The sequence below is a fragment of the Micromesistius poutassou genome (genome assembly GCF_964030765.1).
Source record: "Micromesistius poutassou genome assembly, chromosome: 23".
Lineage (NCBI taxonomy): Eukaryota > Metazoa > Chordata > Actinopteri > Gadiformes > Gadidae > Micromesistius > Micromesistius poutassou.
Genome location: NC_140293.1, coordinates 8,226,346 through 8,239,983, shown reverse-complemented (window position 1 = coordinate 8,239,983; position 13,638 = coordinate 8,226,346). Strand labels below are relative to the sequence as shown.

General features: G+C 42.0%; 1 protein-coding gene across 1 annotated transcript in view; it reads left to right on the top strand.

Annotated features, from left to right (window-relative positions):
- Positions 1–13,638, top strand: part of clasp1a (cytoplasmic linker associated protein 1a) — a 102,379-nt gene that overhangs the window by 27,563 nt on the left and 61,178 nt on the right. The window contains exon 8 of the mRNA XM_084487599.1: positions 5,509–5,579. Coding sequence (XP_084343725.1) covers positions 5,509–5,579 — 71 coding nt within the window. The remainder of the gene's footprint in view (positions 1–5,508; positions 5,580–13,638) is intronic.

Genomic DNA, 13,638 nt, shown 5'->3' with positions numbered 1-13,638 from the left:
TTTAGGATTGATGAGTATTTGATCATGAGAAAACATAGTTTTACCGTGAGTGAGTGTTTAAAAGAATGAATGAATGCAGGTGATGCTTGGTGCGCGTGTGTGTGTGTGCGCCCATCTGTTTAAACACATGCAAACTAAACACATAATACAGCCCATGGCAATGTATAGTAACGGGGGGACACATGCATATTATGAACACAAGTCGATAACAAAATGTATGCAATACTGGTAACAAACGATGTTTGTTAATGTATTGCTGCATATCATTAAATAGACCCACAGTTGCAGCCACAGGACCGTATATCATATATGTGTTAAGTTCTCTTTGCCGAAATTTACATGACGACTCAGTGTTTCTGAAGTAAAGAAAACGCTATTCCATGTGTGAATTAGGCCTACTATTTGGCCATAAACTGAGCCATTTGAAGTTTGAAATTCATGTGGTCATGCATCTGTCTCAGCGGAGACTGCAAACGCATCAAAATATCAACTTGTCAAGTTCAAATGTGCTGGCTCTTAAAGGGGATGGGAGACAGAACCCTCATGGGTTTATTGCACGTTACACCCAAAACACACCTACGGGTTTCAAACCAACCCATTTCAGATTTGCGTCGGGCGCAAGGGTCATTTATCTGCCGGTATAATAGCAATAGCGCCAGAGATCCGCCCACAAAGCTACTTGTGTTTCGCATTTCATTTCAGACCGTTAAAATAGGGCCCTGAATGTTCTTATGTTGTTCTGAGGACTTCAACTGCAACGTTGCCACAGGCCACCAATTACAAAGTATTCAAAGATTTGTATCCAGCCTCAAAGAGGAATCATTTGGTTCTCATCCTCATTTAACTCTAACTCCCACAATGCCTTTCTCTGGTGTCTGAAGGATATAATACAAACACAGTATTTCACTAGAGGGGTTCCATCAAAATCGCTAATGAAGGCGGTGCTTAGTTGATTAAGCCCAGTTAGAACTAATGCCAACTTCCACTTGAGGCTAAAGCCATTCCATCAACGCAATTCATCTGCGCCTTGTTAAGGTTAATTCAAACCAGGTGAACATTATTGTGTATTACATGTGCTGAGGAGATATATAACCAGCCCAGAACGTCGACTGTTGAATCATGAATCAAATGTCTGAAAAGGCACGAGTGGGATTCTTTTCCAGCGGCGAACAGAAGCTGCTTGTGGAGGTCTATGAGGAGTAGAAGCATATAATAACTCAAAAAGGGAACACCTAACCATCAATACCATTTCTTGTAACCATTTCTATCTATTTTACTTTTTTTACTTATCTATTATTTTCTTTTATTGTATGACAATGTTTATATGTGAAGCACTTTGAGTCTGCCTTGTGTATGAAAAGTGCTATATAAATAAAGTTGCCTTGCCTTGCCTAATAAAAACAGGGAGGCTGGCTGTCAAAAATGAATTAATTAACGATTAAGTATTAAGCGTAGTGTGCGAATTAAGGGGGAGCGGGGGAGCCATAGCTCCCCTAGTGGTGACATGAGCTCCCCTGGAAACATGGTTTGTGAAATTTTGGGGGAGCTCTAAAATATTGATATAGCCAAATAAATGCTATTTTTGGCATGTTTTTTCTCAAAGGTGTAAAATAAGTGAAATAAAGTTATATTTTGAGTTTATGATTCATGAAAAAACGTAGCCTAATGCTTGTCATTACTGAGCTAGAGCCGCTCGAAGCATGGGGGTGCTGCCTGCAGCCCCACTACCCACTCACACAAGCTTGTTTAGGTACATGCTTAAAAGACTGTCACCTGCGCGCCAGTAGTGTATGTGGCGTTGGGTCTCAAATTGCATCCTCATTGTACCCAGCACTTCTGAAAATGCACTTTCGAATGCGTCTCTGTCCCCAGCACATTTCAAACCAAACTGACGCCCATGGCTATAGGCCTACTGCATGAGAAAATTTAGATCGATATTGCGCAACAATCGGGAGATGGGGACCCCCCCGAATATTGAAGGGTATTTCACACACTGGGTGAGGGTTACAGTTATGGTTATGGTTAGGGTTAGGTTTAGGGTTAGGAGTCAGCGTGTGAGTTTGCCTGACAGGCTGCTGTCCAATCCGAAAAACACAGTCGCGACCGGGGAACATAGGACCCAGGGAACATAGGTACACTCCCGCCGACGGCTAGTTGGGACTTCATCTGATTGGCCAAATGGTGTGAATGCATGGCGCATGTATCCAGGGCTCCATCTGATAGGTCAAATGTTTGCATGCTGAGTGTGAATGCATGGCGCATGTAAATAAAAAGATTTTTCTTATTCATCGCGTTTCAGGCATCTTTTGCGATGTGTTAACCGCGCATGTTCATATCGCGATGACGATGAAAATACGATTTATCGGTCAGCCCTACTCATTATCCATCCCCGTGCAGTCTCTTACCAGTATAGACGTTAAATTTAAATATAGGCTACTATACGGGACGTAGACTGACTCATTTCACGGATTCCTGTGAGACCAGGTTGCCTTAATTACATCTGTTGCATATGTCAGGTGAAAACTAAAAGTAAAGGGCTAGGAAAGAGGCGGTGGTTGAAAAAAGTATTTTGATCGCTTATTAAGTTCACTCGTTGCTTATAATGGTTTATTCATTTCCCAGTATCATTTCCTTTATTTAGAAGACTGTTTTGTTAATTTTTGAATTGTAAAATAAATAAAGAAATTTTTTGAGTTGAGTTTTTTAAATTATTGGAAGGGAGTCGAGCTGACCTCGTCTGCTGTACCCACAGCCCAAAATAAAAAACAGCCAGTCAAGACAATATCCTTAATTCAAACATGCCGTTTCATTTGGCCTCAATTGGCTACGGACGCAACCTTGGAATGAACATGCGCGACGGGGATTTCTAAAGGTTACTATAGTGGCAGAGACTGCAGGAGCTGAAACATCACTACGGTAGAGCTAAGAAGGTTATACGAGCGCTTCAGACCAACCCTACCAACAAACGACGTACGAAAGAGATTCGTAGCAAAGAAGGTTTCGGGAAACACGCGAGGTGTTAAGGTAAAACTTAAAGAAGAGGTTACGAATACTGGTATGGCTTTTTAATTACTACATTAAAAAAAAATTTAAGTAAAAATTAAGTTATTAATTCAGGCATAAGACAGTGTGCGGTACCTATTATTGTTAAAAAAAAAACACCCCCCCACACTTTTCCATCCTCAATGGAATATTGACCATCTTTTTGTAATCAGGGAGATAGTGTCGAGGTAATGTGTCAAACTTGTACCCGGTCGTCCGGGGTTCAATCCCCACGCAATGAGTAATTTAGGAAGGATTACTGGAGAAATGAAAGAACTTTTCATGCCATGTATTTTCCATTTCTTTGAAAAGATAGGCCTAGTAAATGCAGCCAGAAATCTTTTTTCTAAATTGACTAACAATTGTATTTATCTTAACAGAAGTGGTCTCAGCTGCCTGCCTTAACACCTGAGCACCCACATCAATTGGCTCTTCGTCTATAAAAGGGCATGCCATTCTCGTGTTTGTTTTCTCTAACAGGGACCTAGTCCTCTTGGAAGCCCCATCCTACCAATAAATTCATACATTCAATTAACTTATTAATAAACTCACCTGAATGGAATTTATTTAGCTGACAATTTCCCATGCAGCAGTGTCTTTGTCATTGTGACAAAGACTTCACTATCAGTAACATTAATATTAACATTCATTTGACCATAGGTTTTTGCAAGTTATATTTGGGTTCTGGGGAAATTCTAAGACATATTTATTATATAAAAAGTCAATTGTTAGGCCTGTCATAATTCTATGACAGACTCAGGACGCAAACTCGGGCCGCCCGCACCACAGTGCCAGCGCTAGACCACTCACCCAACTCACGATTGTTCTAGATTGTGGTAGAATACATAGATTTGTATAAAAATCTGTTGAGAAAATATCCACGATAACATGCAATTCATTTAATTATTTTATTTGCAATAATTTAATGTTATACACCTAGTGAAAATATAGGCTGTTTGTACTTCATATACTGTATCACTGTCAATTTGACCAATTGTGGTCTTCCTCTTGACAAAATCGTGAGGACTAGGCTGGGCGGAACCTTCTGATGGTACCCTTGTTTCCGACAGATGGACGCCGCTAAAGTAAGCCTGGCAGTTAGCCTGCCATGGACCAGGTTAGTTTGGTCGGATAAATTCCCATGGTTACTTAGCGGAGAGTCCCTTAATTCACGTTAATGGAACAGAACTCTAACTCAGAGTAGCGAGGCTTAGCGAAATTAGCCCGGCTTTGCCTTTAGCTTGGATGATGGAATAGCCCACAGGTTGATGTCCGTACATCATAGATCATTGCATATACATCCAATGGCAATAGAGTACAAAGTATCTAAAGAAAGATAGAAGGGTAAGGTAGTGTGGCAAAGGCACTAGCTGACCTTTAGGCATCCTTGAGCAAGATGCCCTGAACCCTACCTGCTCCTCAATGACCTAATCCACTGTATCTTATCCAAATATCATCCAAATATCTTTGGATGAAAGTAGAAGTAAATTAAATCATACATGTGTGTTGCGACACACTTGAAAAAAGACTATATGGAATGTAACTTGTGGAGTTTGGGAAGAGTGGGTGGAACCGAGGAGGCCACATATGTATCATATGTGGAGTATCAAGTGTCACTGTGATCCGTACTGTGACTCAATCAATGCATCCACAATTCAATGACATGTTCTTTGGAGCCCAGTTTGCTTATAGTCTGAATGATTTGTGAGTCTAGACGAGGATTAGACAGAGGAAAATCAAAAATCCTTTTGATTTGAAAAAGTGAAATACTCCAAGGCATAATTGGGCCTGTGCTAAAGTTGTCTTTCTCTATCAGAGGAGATGACGGATGGCTCTCTGCTGGCTGCTGGGGGACTAGGCTGAGGATAGATCAAAGCTTTTAGCAGACGTTAACATGGGATGAGACATGAGCACATCTAGGGCGTTATATAATAAAAAATATAAATACATTATATTTATTTATATTTATACAATTATATTAATATACAATTCAATTAAATACATTTTCTATCAATTTGTTTACTTTATTCACATACTTTTGTTCTTTGTGTCCACACATTCTTTTTTAGGAAATATTGTTGCTAGCTACGATTAGAAACTAAATTTGATCCATTCTTCCATCCATGTAAAAAAGTCCATAATTGAATGTGATACATGCACAAACACACATATACACACACACATACACACTTGCAAACTGCCAAAAATACGTTTTTCTATGGCCAGATTCAGTTTTGTTACATAACCACGAGCTCCTAGTCCTTCAGTTGAACTATACCTATAGCCCTGAGGTCTTCTGCTACACCCTTTCCTCCATCCATCCAGACCTTGATGGTAACAGTTATGAACAATGTCACTCCACCACTGCGCCCATCTCTCGCTCCCCTGCTCCCTGTCTGGTTCTTTTCTGCCATGATGAAGCAGTTTTCTCTCTCTCTCTCTCTCTCTCTGTCTCTCTCTCTGCAGGTTGAATGTAATCTTCAGTAAATTTGATGAAGTCCAAAGATCTGGGAACATGGTGGCGACCCCTGGTTCAGGTGAGTGTTTTAACATGGAACTCTATTAAGCTTTCTGCTACAGCGTTAACCTAGTCTAGTGTGAGTGGTTGAGTGTGTGTGCGCGGTTGTGTGTGTGTGTGCGCATGCTGTTTTTTTGCATCACAATGGATACCACAGGCTCCATAGTTACGTCCATGAATACAGCCTACCAACATGTACAATAACAAGCCACAAATCCCCCGGTTCCTCTTAGTATACACTTGTACAGTAGACTGCTGATGCTTTCCTTACTATAAAAGGTTTTGCTATGCTGCCATTTACTTTGAATGCGTGTGTGTGTGGACGTGTGGAGCTCTGTCTGGGCGGTGTGTGTGGAGCTCTGTCTGGGCGGTGTGTGTGGAGCTCTGTCTGGGTGGTGTGTGTGGAGCTCTGTCTGGGTGGTGTGTGTGTACGTGTGGAGCTCTGGGTGGTGTGTGTGGACGCGTGGAGCTCTGTCTGGGCAGTGTGTGTGGTGCTCTGTCTGGGTGGTGTGTGTGTGGCCGTGTGGTGCTCTGTCTGGGTGGTGTGTGTGTACGTGTGGAGCTCTGGGTGGTGTGTGTGGACGTGTGGAGCTCTGTCTGGGTGGTGTGTGTGGACGTGTGGAGCTCTGTCTGGGTGGTGTGTGTGGACACGTAGAGTATGGGCAGCGGTTGACTGTGGTGTCCGCGAGAAAGTTAGCCTTTTCGAACACTTGGATGGATAGCGATTTATTTAATTCCAGTCCGAGGGTAAGGCTTCCCGGACACATATAGTATAACGCTACGGTGTGTGTGGATGGTGAAGCTCCGTCTGAACAGCGATGTCTTTAATACCTGCGTCCGAGGCAAAGGCTTCCCGGACACCTGTAGTATAACGCTACGTAACCATGGGGATAACACTCCCTCCTCTTTCCTGAAACACATTTTTTTTAATCACATAGTGTTCAAATTCCATCTGTAGCAGTGGCTGGCTCTTTAAGGCCCATGGCTTAAAACAACATAACTCCTCTCTAGAAGGTCTAGAGAGTCCACATGTGGTTTGTTGTCCATCTTGTTAGTAAATGTATGAGATGAACATACTAACCATAGCGTTATGCTACAGGTGCACGGGTGAGTGAGCAATTTACGTCAATGTGTAAATGTACACATTGACGGATGAAATGCTTGAACAATAATTGAGACTCCCACAATGCACTGTTTTTAAAAAACCTATATACAGTAGATTACTGTTAGAATTTTGCTGTAAATGAACATCAAAGTCTAACAGTGAACCATCTAAATAATTGAATATAACTGTCATCTATTGAATGCATTCAGCATGCCAAAGTCCTAGCAGACACCTGATTTCCTCACAGAGGACCCTGTCTGAGTTCCTAGTTGAAGACTAGGACCTACACTCATTCCACGGGGCACATATCAGTTATGACAGCAAGAGAGAGGGAGTGGAGGGGGTCCTATTAAGCTGTCGCAGGGCAGGAGGGGGATGAGGAGGGGATGACGGAGGAGGAGAGGGGAATAGAAACACAAACAGAGAGAAAAGGCGAGAGAGGGAGGGAGGGAGGGGGAGAGAGAGATAGCAAACACATGAGTAAAAAAGAGCGAGGGGATGAATCAAAACCGACCGGGCTCTAGATCGGTATTGTATAGTCATATGCAGAGATTTGTATATAGGACACACAGGTATATAGACTTAGGAGCAAGGCGAGAGAAATGCGAAGAGAATAACAGCCGAAGAGAGAGTGCCAGAGCATAGAGAGTAAGAGATAGTGAGCGACAAAGAGTCAGAGAGTGAGAATGAAGAGAGAGAGAGAGCAGAACAGTCAATTGCGTAGCAACGCTAGTCTCTCAGTAGCTCCTCTACGCGTAGAAGGAAGGCTTTGCACCATGACAGAAGGAGAAGGTACGCCACACGCACGCACGCACACGCACACGCACACACACACACACAGATGTAGAGCAATATTAGTATGCATACGTATGTATGTGCGTTCTCCTGCAGATCTTTCGTACTGATTGCTGGTGTGCGTTGACAGTCTTGCTACCTTCTACCTTCATTGAAAACTTCCTTCCTCTGTTTTTGTATTTTTTATTGAAATCACGAGTCATGGCTGTTGGGTAAGATAACTAGATGGTGGGTGGGTGTTGGTGTAGCTGAGAGGCGGGCATGCTACAACAGTCACACAGTGACCGCACTGTGCTGGCTCTTGACACCCGAAGCCATGGGAGACCACCACCTGCTCCCCCTCTCTCCAGTCTCCCCCTCCCCCAGTCAGCGGAGATCAGAGATCCTGCAGCATTCTGTGTTGGGGTTGTCATCATTTGTTGTTGTGGTGGTAATTGTAGCCTCTAGGTATAGCAATGACCGTCTTCATGCTGTACATGGTTGCTTTGTGTTTTTTGGCCTTGTCTCGCCTCTCCCCCCCCCCACTGTCACTTCTTGTGATGAGTAAAAATAACAATATCATGTCTATATCAATGTCTGCAAAACAAGGGGAGAGAGAGAGAGAGAGAGAGAGAGAGAGAGAGAGAGAGAGAGAGAGAGAGAGAGAGAGAGAGAGAGAGAGAGAGAGAGAGAGAGAGAGAGAGAGAGAGAGAGAGAGAGAGAGAGAGAGAGAGAGAGAGAGAGAGAGAGAGAGAGAGAGAGGTTTCGTTTTCACAAAGAGCTAAACAATATGTCTTGAATTCTGCCTCTGCATAATCTGGTTGATATGAATTCAACACATACAATCTGGTTATTTGCTTTTTATTGAATGTAGCTTCCAAGTTAAGGTTAAGTTAAAATAACCTGCTTACCTTAGGTTCAGGTGATCAGAGATTGACAGTTTGACAGCAATGGTATGTTCCTTTGCTTATTCACTTAACTTTTTTATTGCACTTAATGTTCTGCCGACCATCTGCATGTGCAGGACAAATAAACAAATAATCTATTGTATGGGAACAGTTCACCACTGTCCATCCCCTGCAACCACCAACAAACACATCCTTTATCTCCCGCTCTTTGACTTACTTCTCTGTCCTCTGAGAATGTCAACTATTTATGAACTCAACACAAGCTCAGATTCCCCTGCCTCCATTTTTCTTGTTTATTTACTTTAACTCTGATTGCGAGTTTCGTATTTGTCGATCCAGGTTATCCAAATCTAGGTTATCCAGGTTATCCCATCTAGCATTAAGATCACTCTGTACCATGCATTGCCAAGGGGTCAATTGATGATACAAAGCATGTTCTACTTTTCACCTCGCTGTAGTTCATTTGGGTTTCCTGAACAAACTCATAATCTGTGCTCTCTCATAATAGAAACATCTCCCGCCGATAGATCCCAAGAAGACCTGCTTCTGTCTCTCCCACCCCCAACAGAGAGTTCAGTTCCACTGGGGTTATGTTGAAGCAAAGCCGGAATTGCAGTGTTGGGACTATGAGGACAAATCAGCCCTTTTGGATATGCGTGGGTCCTTTCTACAGCAGGCAGGCACATGCATAATGCAGTCTAGCTTTGCACCTAGAGACTGGATCCACACCACAAGAGGAGCAGGACCATGTTTAAAGATTCTAAATACACCAAATACACAACTATTATGATGATGATTTTGAGCTTTGCCAGCCTGCTGTTCAAGTGTGTCTTTAACACAGTTAGTGTTTATATTTGCTTTGATCCCTGAGGTCTTTGTTTATATGGATGCTTGTTTGTGTGTGTGTGTGTGTGTGTATGTGTGTGACTAAGCTATCTGGCCCTCAGTTCTCCGGTGCTTGCTGTTATATAAACCCTTTGCACGTTGCCGGTTTTCTGGATATCCTGCTGAAGCCCAGGGATGATTAAATAGTCTCATGCCTCGTCAAACCATTAAGATGTGTGTGTTACACACACACAGACACACACACACACACACACAAAATCAATCATCGCCTAGTACACTCACTACCTCTCTTCACTCACTTTTAGTGCATGTGTACATGCACTCTCCTCAGAACTCATTCTCTCGCTCTCTCTGTCTATGTCAACTCTCACTCTCTCTCTCTGTCTCCCTGACTCTCTCTTACTCTCTCTCGCCCCACACAACATGCTTTGTAGTTGTTCTATGCGGCCCCCCAACTCTTCCTCTTTGACCCTGTGGTCTTTGTCCTCCCCGTCTTCATCCAGCCTCCTTGTTATTTCCGTCCACATTTAGCAGCCGACCAATAAGGTGCCCTGGTTTACAAACTACAAATAGATTGCTTCCACCGCAATCAAAGACTAAATTAGTGTAGGGAAAGAAATGTTGTCAAAACACTTTAGCATTGGCTTGAGCTAGTCAATAGCTGATTGCTGTTCGCTGATTGTGACATTATGACATATATAATAATGTAATAATAATCATTTTTATGTGTGATCAGTAACAGTATCAGTAACAGTTTGAGACATCCAGCTGATTTATTAGGTGAAATGTTACTTTAAGAAGGTGATGAAAAAACTGCAGCTTTAACATCAAAATATAGAATAAAGCATATGATAAAAGTCAAACACTTATTTTCCTCAGAGCCACATTGTTATGATATAATCAGATTTGGGATGCTTAGTACCTTCTTTATGGGTACCTCAAACAAACGGCTCTCTTTATGGGTTAGAGACAACACACACCCGGGTTTTCTGGAGAGGGAATCCGCTCCTTCCACTCCCAGTTGTCATGGAAATATTCCACAGAAGTGAACATTCCGTACCCTATTATCCGGTGGTTACAGATCATCTCTGGGTTCACACGGATGGGAGCGCAAGGTTTCAGGGAAATTTGGGTTTTACCGACACACTCCCTGGCACAACCAGGTTAAGAAAATAGCCGATTAAGAAAATAACTAGATGCTGACCCCTGGACCATCCAGGTCCCCTATTTAAACCAGAGAAAGAGAGACAGCTGAATGACTGATGTGTATTCGCCAGAAAATACTTAGGAAAGTGAAGAAGACATGGTATATCAGATACCGCTATCAAAGGTTTTGTTTATTTTCTTTCATTAACGGTAGGTATAAAATTCTACTTATTTTCAACGTCCCCAAATTCAACATGCCAAATTCAGCTGCAAAATTCAATGTATGAAGTGTTAACATCTGGGGACCCAAGGAAAAGGAAAATGATTTGTTGTTAAATTCAGAGGCAAAAAATTCAGATACGTTATTTCAATGCATAAATATTCAGTGCTAAGAGTTCAATGGCTTTAATTCAGTGGCAAAAAAATCAGATACGTTATTTTAATGCATAAATATTCAGTGCTTAAAATTCAAAGGCTTTTTATTTTCAAAATCTGATGAGTCAGATATACTTCCATATTGATGTGACATAATGCCAACGCTAATCACCACTCATCCGTCTATTATGTAAGGCTTCTGACCGCGAGCTAAGCCCCTAACTGGTGGGACAAATACAGAGACCTGGGGGAGGATAGAGCAACAGAGAGAGGAATGGCTCTTTATTTATTTCACGCTTTCTTTCAATTCAAAATAGCTTTATTGGCATGGAAAATAAACATTTACATTGTCAAAGATGTTTAGAAGTGAATGTATAGTTAGTACAATAGAAAATAAACAAGGTAGTTATATGGAGTGAGCCAATCAAACTATATCCCGACATTGGGAGACAGAGATAGTATTAAATCTTCTCTGTGGATATTGACTGTATTGTATCCAGGCACAATATAGCATACAGAGGTCTCGCTCTCTCATTGTTGGAGAGAAAAGAGTGAGAATACATTGGAGAAATGGAAGGAAGTTCAGAAGGTAAGATGTCAGAAAAAGAGTGTAAAGAAAGGGAGTGACAACGAGAAACAGAACCGCAGTAAGACAAATCAGATAAAGCACCAAAGATTGGGGAATGACAGAGGCAGAGCCAGACTGAGAAACCAAAAGAGCCAGATAAATGTATTTTAGGAAAAGAGTGAGCAGGAGGGAAAGAGTGAGTCGTTACCTCTGCATTTAGGAACAGCGCTATGATGTCTGGTCCAATTTGATAGTTGAGCATCTCTTCCAAACTAAATCCTCATTCTTCTGCTTTTTTCTCTTTTATGTATTTGAGGAATAAACAAGGATATAAAAAGAATCACTATTATATAATCTCAAAGTTTGGGAAGGATGCAGCTTCAGCTTAGCCTGGAAATCCAGACCCACATCTAAAGCTGTAGGGTCTGGCAACGAGTAATGAAAATGGCCCAACTTGAGGGGCGGCACCAAGCATGCATTTGAAAATATCACTGCAAGCAATTGGATAACACTACGACCAATCAGAAGAATACAAGGGGTGACGTATCCAGACCAGCGGAGCTAACCAATAGATAAGACTCTTGCCGTATCTGATCGGTAAAACAGCAACGCTTTTGGCCTGCCTATATCAGATACACCGATGTGATTGGTTAATGTGCTGGGAGAGGGGCATCGGGGAGTGTGTATATTGCTCGTTCCCAGAGTGATATGCTGAGCAAATTCAAATTGTGCTCTTGTGAGAACTCTGGATTTACAGGGTATCTTCAGCTAGGATGTGATCATTTTCTAGAGCAATGTGTTGAATGGTGTTTGCTGCCCCCCAGTGGACAGACGGGTCACCTCGCATCTTATCCCTTGGCTCCCGTATCATTTTGCATTAGAGAGGAGCAATTCTGATTCATAGTTACAAATGGCCTAAACAAGTCAGTTATTACGTAATTGCCCTTTCAACCTTTTAGCTCTCCTCTGCCGTTAAAGAAAGTACTCCATCACATCTGAAAGTTGTTAACTCACACAGCCCTTTAATCCTCTAATGGTTATGTTCTGAGAGGAGATTTCTGCTCCCAGATTAAGCAAGGGTTCCAAATATCATCCCTTCTCTCTCTCTCAGCCTAGTCATGGTCTTTCTATACTTACTTTACAATGATCAAATCTGTTGGGTGGGGCTCAAATGGTATCAGATCTGAAGGATTAGTTAACGCTGACACACACACACACACACACACACACACACACACACACACACACACACACACACACAATTGGACTCACACACCATGCACACACATACTCTGTATGTATGTGTTGTTCTGCATGTGTATTTAAATAATTTGTCCACAGGGACGTCTTTTGTTATGTTCCATTGCGTTTTAATTGCTTCCTCGACACACAGATCCATCAGAGCGACATTTGAGTCAGCTGTGGCATGGTGCTGTCATCAATAATGTGATCAATACTTGACAATACGCCTGACCGCCCCCTCTGAGCTGCCTGCTGTTAAACCACCTACTTCACTTTGTGGTTATTTAGTCTTTAGCAGATGCATACTTCCAACATGACTTATACTGAGTCAGGTGTACTGATGATACCTGTCATTCATGAGCAGGCTTATGTGTTGTTGTTTAGGGTTAGGGTTAGTTTAGGGTTGTTGTTAAGGGTTGGCTACACTATTCAGGTTTAAAACCCAGAAGCTTTGGGCGTCAAACAAGCTCAGCCATCCTGTCCCTTTTCTTTTAAACCTGCTGATTTCTTTCATGTTCGCTAGCTTTTTCTCTCGTTCTGTTTGTTCGTTGTTTGTTTCTTAGGAAGGAAGGTAGAAAGGATGGAAGAAAACCTTCCATTCTTCCTTCTTTCCATAAATCTTTTCTTGTGTCTTCCTGTTCTGTGGTTGGTGGCTGTATGTAGGTCTTCACTGATCTTTTGCAGTCATGTTTTGTGATAAAAACAGTATTTAAAACAGCATTTCTACTCATTTTGTTGTATAATACAGCACTAGTACTAGTTTACAGTCTAATTATTAAAATAGTTTACAGAATCAATATACATTATTTATTAACTACATTTATTTTTAACTACCTAGAACTGAGCCATGGCTTTGTTTTTGTGTACATTCTGAAACAAACGAATGAAGCCTGTGTTAGCACCCCATAGAATCAGAAAGACAATGTGAGGACTAATGTTATCTAGTGTGCTAGTTAGAGAGCTGTGGTTGGTTTTGATGCGAGTGCTGATGCTAATCTCCAGAGGTGGCAGAGGTGTGGGAAATGATGTCACCAAACATAGGAAGTGATGTCAGCGACCTATCCCTCCCTCTACGGCTGTCGTCACCCCTCTGGCCCTTCTCACACAAAACCAC